At 39.3% G+C, this 14,142-nt stretch overlaps 1 protein-coding gene across 5 annotated transcripts in view; it reads left to right on the forward strand.

Moving 5' to 3' along the window:
* LOC108924287 (low-density lipoprotein receptor-related protein 1B-like) overlaps window positions 1–14,142 on the forward strand; it is a 368,874-nt gene that overhangs the window by 179,417 nt on the left and 175,315 nt on the right. For all 5 annotated transcript variants that reach the window (XM_018735562.2, XM_029247286.1, XM_029247287.1 and 2 more), the window contains 6 exons: window positions 1,650–1,869; window positions 2,386–2,575; window positions 8,622–8,744; window positions 8,976–9,116; window positions 9,541–9,666; window positions 12,040–12,156. In XM_018735562.2, the coding sequence (XP_018591078.2) occupies window positions 1,650–1,869; window positions 2,386–2,575; window positions 8,622–8,744; window positions 8,976–9,116; window positions 9,541–9,666; window positions 12,040–12,156 (917 nt within the window). The remainder of the gene's footprint in view (window positions 1–1,649; window positions 1,870–2,385; window positions 2,576–8,621; window positions 8,745–8,975; window positions 9,117–9,540; window positions 9,667–12,039; window positions 12,157–14,142) is intronic.

Genomic DNA, 14,142 nt, shown 5'->3' on the forward strand with positions numbered 1-14,142 from the left:
TATTCTTAAATAAATGTAAATTTTTACTGACTTTGTATATCTGCATACCTTTATTGGAATGATACCTTTTGTTCAGGACAGTTTGTTTAGAGTCAGAGGTAAAGCATGATATTACTCTTAAAAAAGTAAAGAATCCTGTTGAGATTTTCGGTGCAGTCATAGGTGTTATGTGCTAACGTAGGACAAAAGCAGCAATAAATGGATTTGATGGGTTTATCATGTTAGGGCACAATTTTACACACACACACAGACTTACCCACATTTTGTTTGGAGGGTGTGTTTCAGTTTTCCATACAGTGCAAATGTGCTGTTTGATGCAGTTTTTTGCTAATGTATGAAATGTGCTCATGAGAGCAATAAAGCAGCCAAACAGCTGAAAATGTCCTTGGAAAGATAATGAATAATGATAATTACAAAATACAGTGACATATCACTTCTGTTTACAACTATTTATTTATCTTTTTATTTAGACCATACGCTTAAACAGAAACCTTGTGCAATTTCATTGCTCAGTTTCTTGTTCAAGTTATAAACCTTTTATTATTCATTATGATGCACATGCATAATATTGACTTATTAAAATATCTACCTGTGTTCAGGCATGCATTTCCTTGGGGGCCTGCCTATCTGAAATTTATGGGAAGCTGAAAATAGCTACATTCTCACTCTCTGTTTTATATTTCTACCTTTTTTTACTTCAAAAGACAAAAAGATGTCCTCATATAGGAATAAAACATTGCGGTTTTTTTATGGGTTTTAATGGCATGTTATCATAAAACATGGTTTTTAAGCTGGCTTACTTTTTCATGTTTACTGAAAAGCACGCTTGAACTCATTAATGTCATTATCCGGGAGAGGTGCTTTTATGAATTGACATGTCAGCGGCCTCATGACTAACCACCTGAAAGTTTTACAGTATGCTTGATGTGATCTGTAGGTCAAATGAGCTGTGCCTCCTCCAGTTCCCCATCTGCCCCTCTCTGCATATAACTTCTTGTCTTGCATGGATTAGAACTTCTGTCTTACAGCCTTGATCACTTTTTGTTTTGCTCGGAAGAGAATCTGTCTTTAACAGAAGGACCTGCCAGTCATCACACTCCCAGGAGTCTTGCATTATTCAATGGGTCACTAAGACATCGAGAGACGTACGGCTCCCTAATACCCCCACTGTCACGTTTTGTTTTGTGCAAAGAATCTGGAGAGAAGGCTTAGTCCTTGATCAGACAGATGGGGTGGCACCAGAGACAGAGGGGGAAAATCCCCCACGTAAGGGACAAGGGTGTGGATTAAATCAAGACAGTGGAGCTATTATCTTATCACAACATACACACCTGTTTGTCAGTAACCATTTGTGTGTCATGCCAAGCAGCTGCCTCTTGGATTCACCTCCTGCCTTTGATACCTACTGATGGTTCCTTGCTATACTTGTCTTTAACTCCCAAGGCTCCTAATTCTAAAATATCGGTAAACTTTGACTTGCACTATGATCCTCAGAGCAAGCATTGACTTTTAATACATTTTGACTTGACTTCTGTGGCATTTATACTTCAGCAAAGTGTTCAAAATCAAACTAAACAGTGTTTTCAAATGCTGTTGCTGTACCATTTTTTTCTTATTTATCTCAGACTGTATTTTTTTCCACCTTTCAGTTGGATGTACTGGACAGACTGGGAGGAGGATGAGGTGAATGACAGCATCGGAAGGATAGAGCAGGCATGGATGGATGGCTCCCATCGGCAGATATTTGTGACGTCCAACATGCTGTGGCCCAATGGCCTTTCTCTGGACCACAGAACCAGTACCATGTACTGGTGTGATGCGTACTATGACCACATTGAAAGGATCTTCCTGAATGGCACTGGCAGAATGGTAAATGTGAAATCAGGCCACACTGGGAGAGTGGTGCATTAAAACACTTTTGAGGAAATTTAAAATAAAATCCAATTTGTGAGTTGTTGGTTGTAGGTCTGCCAACTGGCAGTAGGTACAGCAGTTACAGTAGTGTACCCAAAGGACCCAGATTCAAATCGCTTCTTATGTTGTAGTACCCTTGGTATATCAGTAAAAAATTGCCCAGTTGTAAAATCATTTAAGTGGCCTAACAATGTAAGTCACTTAGGAGAAAAGTGTCAAATAAATATATATAATGTGTAGCATACATAGTCATCACCTCCTATTTACTGTTGTTGTTTTTCTATCCATTGCTTACTTCCTGCAAAAGATTATTATAGCTTTACTAGTCTATATAAAGACATATTTTACTGCAGCATTGTAACATTAGTGATATCTCAAGATTTTTCATGTCTAATAAAAAAAAAAAGTTGTCTGTTTAAAGATTATGTGAATTGTTTGTGTTTTAAAATGCTTTCATTTATTCCATGCTAGGTCGTGTATAATGGGAAGGAACTGAACCACCCATTTGGGATTTCCCATTACCGTAACTACATATTCTGGGCTGACTACATGAATGCCTCCATTTTCCAGTTGGATTTGCTGTCAAGTGAAGTCACGCTGTTGAGGAGCGAAAGGCCTCCATTGTTTGGGCTTCGGGTGTATGATGCCCAAAGCCAGCTAGGTAAAGACTCCTTCTGCTTGTCATACATACTGCATGTGACCCATGGTGGAAGGTAAACCAAGGGTGTCCCCTCATCGTGTAAGCATTTTTCTTTCAACCCAAATGCTAACTGGCAGCATGACTATGAAAAGCTGCACTTGCAGGAAAACCCTTTGCTTTGAACTTTAATTAACACGTCAAGATCCACAGCATGTCTGCTGAAAACAGTGCGCCAGATGCAAATTTTAACCTTATGAAATAACACTGCAAGCAGGTTATTTCACTTGATATCTGTCAATGTAAAAACCAAAAGGGAATAAATCATGGGTAAGCTATACATCAATGCAAAAAAAAAAAAAAAGAAAAAAAAGAAGGTGAAATTAAATGGAAGACATGAAAGGCAAACATCCTGCAAATTTAATTCTTTTCTGTTATTTTAAAACAACAAGTGCATCAACAGAATTTTTTGCAGAGTAATTAATTTAAATGAGGACTAGCTGTCCAAGAGCAAGGCAACAAGGTTTGAAAAAAATAAAATGTATATAAGGCAATATGAACCATCAGAGTTAATTGCCTATGTTTTTTTTTTTTTTTCTTAAATCATCAGCATTATTAAATTACTGACTATTCCAACTACAGCTGACTTAGTGATAATTGGTGGTTTGCTACTTTAGAGGTAAGTAAAATATGATTATAGTATTATACCACAACATCCTTAGTAGCTACCATGGCAGCGATGAAGATGCAGCAGCTATTTATATGGCACACTAATTACTCTGCTACCTCTGTATACACAGCCAGCTCATTAGATATAGTACTTTGCAGGATATGAGTCGGACAACTTATTGACTTATTTTTAATTTTTTCCTTGTAGCTTGTCTTTCTTGACTCATAAATATTGCATCTGTGCTAAATTTTCACCTTTTCCCCATATTTTACCATCGTGGCCCATTCTAAGGGTCAGACAATTTAACTGGCCTGGTTTTTCAACCTCTTGGACCACAGACAGAGTCTGCTGTTGGCTCAGTGCAGAACTGGGAATGACAGTGGGAAAGCTGCAAGCACCATTAACTACCAGCAGGGCCAACTTCAGCACACTAGCAGAGAGTCAGCTAATGACTGTAATACTCATTGACCCATAGGCCACTATGCAGAGTTGCCCTTTTTGTTAACTGGATTACCAGCAGAGTGTGCTTTACTTTCAGTACCACACTGGAAATAAGCAATGTTTATAAAATATATTTGCTGTAATACCAAAGCTACAAATTATTATTCCCAACCAACAACCACAGCAATCCCAAGAGGGGTCCTGGCGAGCCAGAAAATTGCAAGGCACCCCAGGCAGGACTCAAACCCCAGATGCACCACACAGCGGGCATCTGTCAAACCTGCTGCGCCACCATGCACCCCCAAATGATTATTCTCTGGAACCAAATCCATAGTAGCCTATGTAACTGTATGCGTTTTTTTTTTTTTTTTTTATAAAACCTTAAAATTAATGAAGTGTGCTCTACTGTCATTTCAGCCCCTTTACCTGTAATAGACATTAGACAGCAGCACCAGAATAGAAGAGTGAGAAGCTCCGGTCATGACTCAACCAGTGCGCCATATTGGGGCAGGTAGTGAAGGGGCGTTGTTTGTAATTCCATAAGTGATCATAAAGCAGCATTTACACTTTCATGCTCCCCAGATGTTTGGAGCGGGGCGCCGATGATTACAGTCATTGACGCGAGTAAGCACCTATCAGAGCCAACCAGTGGGGGGTCTGCACTCAGCGGGATGCGGCACACTGTGGCGACGAGGCCTGCGAAAGCGTGCATCATTAGTTTACATCCTGCAGTTTTTTATGTGTTGCAGTCCTGGAGGAGTTGAAAAGAACTGCATATTTGTGTCTCTTTGTGTTGTTTTCATCTTCTTCAGCGCGCCCCCTTATGGGGTGTTGTGTTTACTTACATGTGATAGTTTCTTGTGTGCTTGAAATCTCTGGGTAAGTCACCAATATGGCACCAGTATGGCAGCACTATGGCATTAGGCTAATTTAGACAAGACAATAAAGTGTATTGCAATCAGAAAATATTGGTGAGGAATTACTTTGACTCTGTTATAAATAGTTGCCCTGGTGAAATTGTACTTTTCATTAGTAGAAGTACAACTGCTTTTTACAATTATAATGTAGCACTCTGGGGTCCAAGAGGGCAAAGAAAGACATTTAGACAGTAAGAGGTATAGGAGCGAAGACAAGGAAATAATGCTCTCTGACCAAGTAACCCTTTCCCTCCAGGACCTGTGCCTCAACCCAGCCTTCCCAGCTTGCTCAGTGCCTTTCGGGTTGTCCTTGTTTATGAACTTCCCAATAGACACTGGCCTCTCATATTCCCAGTGATCCCCTACAGCGGTTGAACACTAAATTTCCTTTTTACCCACAATTCTCAATTTTATACAATAAATCCATTTTCCTGCTCAAACATGAGACTCCCCAGCAACACGGGTTGTGATTTTACAAAGTAAACCTGTAAATACTACTACTGACAACAACAACAACAACAACAACAACAATAATAATAATAATAATAATAATAATAGTAATAACTTGTGTTGATAACAGTTTGACTGCATAGACCAATAAAATTCCATTTTCATGCTTGTAAAATGCTTTTAACTGTCATGTTGGGATGAGAGTCCCACATGGATGGGGGTTGCTGTAACGCCCGAACACAGACTTAAGTATAGCACTTGGGAATGGAACATAAACGCCTATGGGAGAAAACTTTGGAAATAAGTGACTAATGATCATTCGTAAAAGATCGGTTATGCAGAATCTGCAATCTTGCTTTGGTGTTTGCTACTTTTACATGTGACTGATTAAATTGTGAACAGGTGTACGGGTCTGGATTAGTGGAACTGAGTGTTGCCTTCTTTGGTCACTAGGAGTGTTGTCCCTGTGTGTTGTGACATTAACATGCTAATACTTTGGTTAGTTATAACTTAAAAGTTAAAAAATAAGAGCCGTAACAAAGTATATATTCTCTTAATGTCAAATTTAATTTAAATAACCTCAGTATTATTAGTATGAAGTGTTTTAGTTTGCTAGTAACTGCTACCGGACAGCTGCAAGTGAGCTAAACTTTCAAGTTTATCATCTGTTTGATCACTAAAAGCTTAATAAAAGAGATGTCCCTCAGATGATTTACTGGTAAGCTTCTGTAAAAAGATATACCAAGAACTGTATTATACTGAAACATATTTTGTATAAATTATATGGACAGCTGGTTGCATAGTGCTTAGAGCTACTGTCTTTGGGTTCAGGGGTTGCAGGTTTGCTCCCCACCTCTGGCTGTAGTACCCTTGAGCAAGGTACTTACCCTTAATTGCTCCAGTAAAATTACCCAGCTCTATAAATGGGTGAGTAATTGTAACCTGAACACTGTAAGTGGCTTTGGAGAAAAGCATCAGCTAAATCAATAAATGTAAAGCTATAGAAGTCTAAATGTTTGGGCAGCATGGTGGTACACCAAATAGCACTGCTGTCTCACAGCACCTGGCTGGTGTGAAAGGACATGGGTTTGATCCTCGCTTAGTTTGTGTGTAGTTTGCATGTTCTTCCCGTGTCTGTGTGGGTTTTCTCTGGGTGCTCTGGTTTCCTCCCACATTTCAAAGACATGCTGTTCAGGTTCATACACAGTGTGTGAGTGTTTCACTGATGTATGGAGGAGTGATCCATTGTAAGTAGTGTATCTAACAGTGTAAGTCAACTTGTTGAATAAGGTGTGTGGGCTGATAACACTACGTAGAGTTCATTGGAAGTCACTTTGGATAACAGTGTCTGCTAAATAAATTTAAATATTTTATTTAAATTAAAGTCTGAAAATAAAAATACATACTTTATACAAACCCTTATACATTAAGATAGATGAATGGTTCATTCCATAGACATGTACAACTTCTGTCTTGCTAATGATCAGCAAAATCAGAAAAACCAGACATGAGCTGTGAACACAGTAAACCTAAGGAAGCACATGGAATGAAGGTGTTTCTTCACGTCTGCTGTCTTCCTTTACATTCTGAGCATGTTTTGATGCCAACTAATGGTAGAAAGGTGACATACAGCTCATTTTCAATCTGCAATAGAAATTTTCGCAAGTGGAGCGGTGAAGAAAATGAACTGAAGGAAGATTTTAGTCTTTGGAAATCTATAATTTGAATATTTGTAACACAAGGTATCGGTACCAATCTATTTTCCTTCACTTAAAGGTTCACAAGTGGCACTGTTTTAATATATTTTTGAGTACTATTACTCAGAATTTGTAATTTATCAGAAATAATGTTGTAACTTCTGAATACTGGAAATATAATTGTACCATGCAGTATATATTTATGTGTGTGTGTGTGTGTGTGTGTGTGTGTGTGTGTGTGTGTGTGTGTGTGTGTATTTGTTAGTATTTCCTATAAATGCAATTTCATAGTACAGCAGGTTATATTTTCTGTTTTAGTTTTTTCCTTTTTTATGAGCATGACTGCATCCCATTGGAACCAGCATTAATTATGTCTGGGTTTTGCAAAATAAAGGATTATCTGTCTATACATACACCTTGATGTAAAACTATTTAGTGGCTGCATCAATCCTCACCCTAAAATGTATGATGCCCACTCATCCATACACTCTCCACATGCGCTACCTTTGTTGTATGTCAGGTACTGCCAAAGGACTTCAGTCCCAGTGTACACAAACTCCCAGTTTCAAATATTTCGCTTGCTTTACTACTTTTCATTAAGGTCCTTTTTTCTGAATTGCCTCCCATCTTTGCTTAAATGCCCAAGTCCTTCATTCTTATTCTAAATTGAGCACAAAACGACCTAGGACATAAATGGATTTATAGATCTCAGTAGTAAACTATTGTAAGTCAACTTTGGGAAAACAGAAAAATTACAAAGTTTTTTTTTTTTTTTTTAATGTTCATCTGACTTGCTAGCTATTAAAATACTACTAATAAAGTTCTGTGTCATTTAATTTGCTCAGAAGACTTGTTCAGTTTTAGGCCATGGTGGTCTGAGGCCGATTCCAAAATGAAAAAAAAAAGGATGGGAAGCAGAAGCACACTGTAAACGACACCGTAGATCAATCAAAGACAATTCTTACATTCTTTGTCATTGCAAATGGTCTGTACCAGCTTTATGGTGTCATTTGTACTGCATTGTGGTGGAACTGTGTTAAAGTATGGAAATAAACAAAATGAGTCCCAGGACCCCATCTTGCATATTTGTAGTCTTTGAGAGGTGCAACACACTGGGAATTTTATTTTCCAGCTGTTCATGTAACACTTACTTAGGCTTAATTCAAGTCATGAAAAGAGCTGGGAACATCAGTAAAAAAGTACATTGCTTCTCTCCAGCAGTTAAGTAAATGAAATGGTAAGAAAGTAAGAAGTCTTGTGGAATTTTTATCCAGATTCTTAGCTTGTCATGAGACGTTAAAGTAGCCATTTCTCCAAACCTCGTGTCACTGAAGAGATTAATTGGGTCTCTTCTCTGGTGAGTACTGCTGATTGGCTCTCAATAAATAGCGCTCTTTATCTCATTGGTCCAGGCACTGCAGCCAGACATTAGTGCTTTACCACAGTCCCCATTCTTCAAATGAACAATTGACAGTTTCTCCCAAAAAAGTTTCCTTCTATCATTCTTCAGTGTTTGCTTTCCTCTGACAGCAGAATGAATTATAGCTCTAAAAGGATGAAAATGTCAAATATGCCTCCTAAACAATGTTCACTGTAACTCAAATTTAAATGCATGCATGCATTTGTATATGATTCACCAGTGCCTTGGCCTTTTTTGTAAAAAGGAATTGGTTTTAAATAAAGATGCAAACAAATCTGATTTAAAATGCATGCAAGCAAAATTTTCAGATATAGGAAACCTCAGGTTTTGGCTGGATATTTATTTTTTTTCATGCTTGCCTTCTGAAAACAACAACTGCAATGGGAATGAATAACTGCCAGCATGTCTTGTAAAAAGGCCACCACTACCTGGGCTTTGATTGAAAGGGTTCACTATGGGCCTGGTCATTCTACAGGTGACAATGCATGTCGAGTCAACTACGGTGGCTGCAGCACCCTGTGTTTGCCCATCCCGGGGGGTCGCGTCTGTGCGTGTGCAGACAACCAGCACTTGGAGAGGAATAACATCACTTGTTCAGGTAGCCCTTTCTCTACCAGCAGTCCTTCTCCTGTGTCTTTTCTTTATAGATCAGTAACAAAATTTAAAGGAGTTGATGGCATCTGTGATGGCAACAGTCAAGCTGTCTTTGTTGATCATTTGTGTTTTCTTTTTAGGCCTTATTTTGTAGGCAAAATTTGCCGCCCTTACTATTGCTGTCTTTTTTGTCTTAATCAACAAGTAAGCATCTATGCTTCGGTTATACCTGTAGGTTTTTCAGGGGAACCTGAACCTCAGCACTGTGCAAGCAATGAGTTTCAGTGCCGGAACAACCGATGCATCCAAGCATCCTGGAGATGTGATGGGGATGATGACTGCCTAGATGGCAGTGATGAGGAGGCCAGCATTTGTGGTATGTGTTAACCTCATGTATAAGGATCAAATATCATTTAATTATGTAATTAGTGAAAAATTCCTTTGGTGACATTTCCAAAACCCTGCCTAGGCTGGTTTCTATCTGTTCATCTGTCTGTCTGTCTGGACACAAGAAGCTAACAGCAAGGATTTGACAATCAGAATTGGCTAATTCACATTCACTTCAGTTGTCTTCTTTCATGAATTTGAAAAATGTTTTTTTCAGGGCTTGTAGTAAATACTGATGGATGGATGGATGGATGGATGGACGGACTTTCAAGAAATGCTAATGGTGACATATTAGTTGTTGGTTCAGTGTGAATATCTCAAGTATTAGTGAGGCCATGGCCACAAGGCTCATTTTCAAGGATGTCTATAGTGTTGGAAAAATTGGTTTAAAAACCATTTCCTGATTCATGCAGATAGCCACAGTTGCCCTCCTGACCAGTTCAAGTGCCTGAACAACCGCTGCATACCCAAAAGATGGCTGTGTGATGGAACAAATGACTGTGGAAACAATGAGGATGAATCCAATGGTACCTGTTCAGGTAAACAAGTGCTAGAAATCATTATTAAAAACAGGTGGTATAAAATGTATTTTATTAGATTTTATTTGCTTTTATATGAAACAATTTAATTAGTTTTCTTCGGAAAACATGGGCAAATTCCACACTGCAGAAAAAAAATTATATGGTTACTAATTTACAGTGTTTATGTGTGCCTTTTGTGTCTTTTGATAAATTTTGAGTTAGATAAGTTTGTTTCATGAGGTGTCATTGTTAGATCAGTTCCTGGAATTTTTCTATTGACACAATTGAAATATTTCAAGGCTGGATTCATTTTTGTACTGAAAAAAGTATTAACTCTTACTTGGAAACTCATTTTAGCTAATTTGGGTTACAATTTTTACCACGATTTATCACCAAGATAATCATGTCTGGTGTTTGATTTCAGCTCTGAAGAGTGTTTTATATTTCATCGGACTACATCTGTCTCAGAACTGCATGAAAACCACATGAAAACATTTTTACCAACCACACGCTGGACTTGTATGCAGACCTAAATGCTCAGTTTGAATATATCCAGCAACTTATTCCCTTCCTAATTTTGATGCTTTAAAATGTTTAGGAAGCAATTCACTTTGTACATTAGAAAATTCCCATCATGTGTAAAGGTATGCTGTAATGTGTGGCCTTTCGGTTTTGTCTCAGTGTCTTTTTTCAGCAGGCATGTTAAAGTCAATATGTTCGAAACACAACCATTGCTTTTTTTTTTCCTCATTTATTTGTCAACACTATTAACATTGTGCACTATAGTTATAATGACCTCTTTCATTTGCTCAACATCTATGATACAAATTCATAAATCGTTTGAGTTTTCAGATGTGTTGCCGGGTTAGGCTTCAGTTTGCCGCGATCCCGCTTGGGGCAAGCGGTTTCAGGCAATGTGTGTGTGTATGTGTGTGTGTGTGTGTGTGTAATTGCCCAGCAGTACAAATACTGTAAGTCCCTTACTATATAAACCGTACATTCAAAGTCACGTTGGAGAACAGTGTCAGCTAAACAAGTAAAACAGCAATAATAATAATAATAATAATAATAATACTTTTATACGTCATGTGAACTTTCTGACTTCATTTTCACTCAACACAATTTGAATTCTTATATTTTCAAATGCAGATCTAGTTGGCAATAGATCTGAAATGAAAAACAGCACTGACTGCCAGTGGCATTTGTACAGTGCTTTTCTGGCTACAAAGTTCTGTGGGCATGTTACGCAAAGCGCAGAGACTCGTGGTTGCTTTTCCATGGGGGTTATCTACTGTGTCCCGGTACACCGTGGCAAATTGGAAACTTGGCGTTTGTATTTTAAACACTGTGGCATTCTCATTTGGACATGGGTCTCCATTCTTTCAGTTTATGAATTCCTCATTCCTAAGCACTTCTTGATTCATCTGGTTGTCAGACACTGACAGAAAGCGTATATTCCTAACACAGCAGAATCCCCTGCAGCAGGAAAGAAATTGATGTGGATATCAAAATAGCTCTAGGTCTGTTGATGCTTTCTTCTTCTCAGAAGCTTCGAGATGGTGTGGACACTAATTTAAGGTCAAGCCCAGACTGTTCTCAAGAAACATTCAGATGACTTCATACAACATATTTGCTGCAGTATTGTTTTGCAAACAGATGCATGTGTTTTTCATCATCTTGAACAAGATCATGTTTGGCCTTTGTGTGCCATGAACGTGCTGCTTTCAACTGTGCAATATTCCCACTCGTACCCTCCCGATCATAAACACCCCTTTTGCTAGACTATATTCCATAAATGGTTTCAGTACAATTTCTGCTTGGGTTGTTCTCTGCCAGAACTGTTGTTTATTTGCTGAATAGCAGACATGGAAATGCAGTCTCACAATGCTCCAATGCACTTTCGCAAACATTAGTGAACTGCTGATGTTCCTGTACTGGTATCTTGTCATTTGCCTTTTTTAATATCTCAGCACGACAATTGTGCTTTGCCACTTGAGGGTAAAGTAAGGGAATTGTTATAGATGAGAAATGGGTTATGCATTTGGTGGTTAAAACACTAGGATCCACAGTGATGCCCAATTTGTTGACAGACTCGATGGGCACAAACACAAAGCTTGTTATCAAACAACCCTGTCATATTTATTTTAATGACTTTTGTTCATTTAGCTGACCCTTCTCTCCAAAGTGACCAAAAAAGTTAAGCTACTTAAAATTACTTGTCTACTTAAAGAGCCAGGCAATTGTCAGGTACCTTATTTGAGGGCACCATGGCAGGAAGTGGAATCTCAACCTGTGTTCTCTGAGTCGAGAAAGAAGCAGTTCTAAGCAGTATGCCACCTCCTCTCATATGATTGAAGCCTTCTTTTTGTTGCCATTGGTGTTGTTTTTAAGCTCAAACTTGTCAGGCCAACCAGTTCTCCTGTCAAAATGGGCGCTGCATCCCGGAGACGTGGCGCTGCGACCGTGACGACGACTGCGGGGACCGTTCGGACGAGACTTCCTCGTGCAGTGAGTCTCGACAGCCGCCTACTCCCATCATGCTGCACTTCTGCAGTAGATGGAACCTGAGGGTATACACATGACACAGTGTAAACTCAACACATGAGCACATCTTGTGCAAGAAAACACTGAACAGAGCTGAAACAGATGCTGGCAAGGACAAACAGAGTACACTTCGGTGGAGCACACTACTTCATGCTTGTCCTGAATCGGTATTTTTAGAACAGGCCATGAGACCAGTCCTCTTCTAAGTGCATGTAATATTATGCCAAGCAGGAAGTAATGCAAAATTGCCTTCCGTTGAGGAAAGCATGTTGACAGGTCTGAAATGGCAGGCGACCATATCCTGCTTTACCCTTTAGTTTACCCTTTAGAGGAAGGGAGTGGGATGGTGTCTTCGTAGTGGACCAGAGGAGCACATCTGGTCCTGTGTTGTAATAACCACATTGAGTAAATCTTAAAAATACCTTATTTTATTTTATTTTTTTTTAAATAGACTCTCAAGTCAGCAGGTTGAATGTATCAGTCATCCCGGGTTTTCAGACATACCCTCTAGGTGTCCACTGCCACGTTTGCCCTTTTTGAAACCCATGGACTCAGCCCAAGCAACATCTTTTTTCCATCATGGCAAATCCAAAAAGAGAGAATGTTTAAAGAGGTTTTAGATTTGAAGGCTGTTAAAATGTTTGTTGTGGCTAATGAATATGCACATCGGTGCTTGTGGGATTGAAAGGAAGCCTGTATACCACATTCCTTGCACAGTTATGAAACTCCTGAGTGAAAGGGGCCAACCATTTGTCTTCATGTATAAAATATCAGTTTGTAATATCTTTGTTTTAACTTGTTGTTATACATTCGAAATGATATTTAAAACGCTTTAAATGGGGAAGATTGTAGCAATCTGGTTCATGTTGACATATTTGTTAAACACAATCTTCCTTGTGTGTTGACTGGTAATGGTCTACTGATTTAGCAAACAATGCTTTGATGATTTGAATATTAACAATTTAGCTATTAATATTAATTGATTGAGGGGGTGCGGTGGCGCAGTGGGTTGGACCGCAGTCCTGCTCTCCGGTGGGTCTGGGGTTCAAGTCCCGCTTGGGGTGCCTTGCGGCGGACTGGCGTCCCGTCCTGGGTGTGTCCCCTCCCCCTCCAGCCTTGTGCCCTGAGTTGCCGGGTTAGGCTCCGGTTCCCCGTGACCCCGTATGGGACGAGCGGTTCTGAAAATGTGTGTGTGTGTGTGTATTAATTGATTGGTGGGGGGGGTTGTGCTGAAGTGGGTTTGGCCAGGTCCTGCTCTCTGGCAGATCTGGGGTTCGAATCCCACTTAGAGTGCCTTGTGACAGACTGGCATCCTGTGCTGAGTGTGTTCCCTCCTCTTGCAGACCTGTGCCCTGTGTTGCTGGGTTAGGCTCTGGCTTGCTGCAACCCTGTGCGGGACAAGTGGCTTCTGCCAGTATGTGTGTGTATTTACTGATTTTGTTGGAAATGTTTGTTGACTTGTCTCATAATCTTTGCTGATTTGCTCATAGTCTTTGCTGACTAGTTATTTAGCTATTAATATTTACTGATTTGGTTGGTAATGTTTGTTTCTTTGGCTCATAGTCTTTGCTAATTTGGTTATAATGGTTTGTTGATTTAGTTAGTAAGATTTCCTGATTTGACTCTTAATGGTATACTGATTTGAACAGTAATAATTTGCTGATTTAACCACTTAGGTTTGCTGATTTGGCTAATAGTGGATTGATGATTGACTAATAATGGCTTTCGCATGTGAATGGTAATGGTTTGACGCATTCCTCTTGATAATCCAGTGCTACTCTAGACAGCTCCCTCATTGTAATGAGAAACATTACTATCTTCCTTTACCATCTGCGTGCAGGCAGTCTGTTTATTTGCATCCATTCATTTGGTTGTTCACATGACCTCTGAAGCTTACTGATGTTTACAGTCAAAGAGCAGGTTTGTGGTTAAACACCATGAACTATATGT

Source organism: Scleropages formosus, chromosome 21, assembly GCF_900964775.1.
Source record: "Scleropages formosus chromosome 21, fSclFor1.1, whole genome shotgun sequence".
Taxonomy (NCBI): domain Eukaryota; kingdom Metazoa; phylum Chordata; class Actinopteri; order Osteoglossiformes; family Osteoglossidae; genus Scleropages; species Scleropages formosus.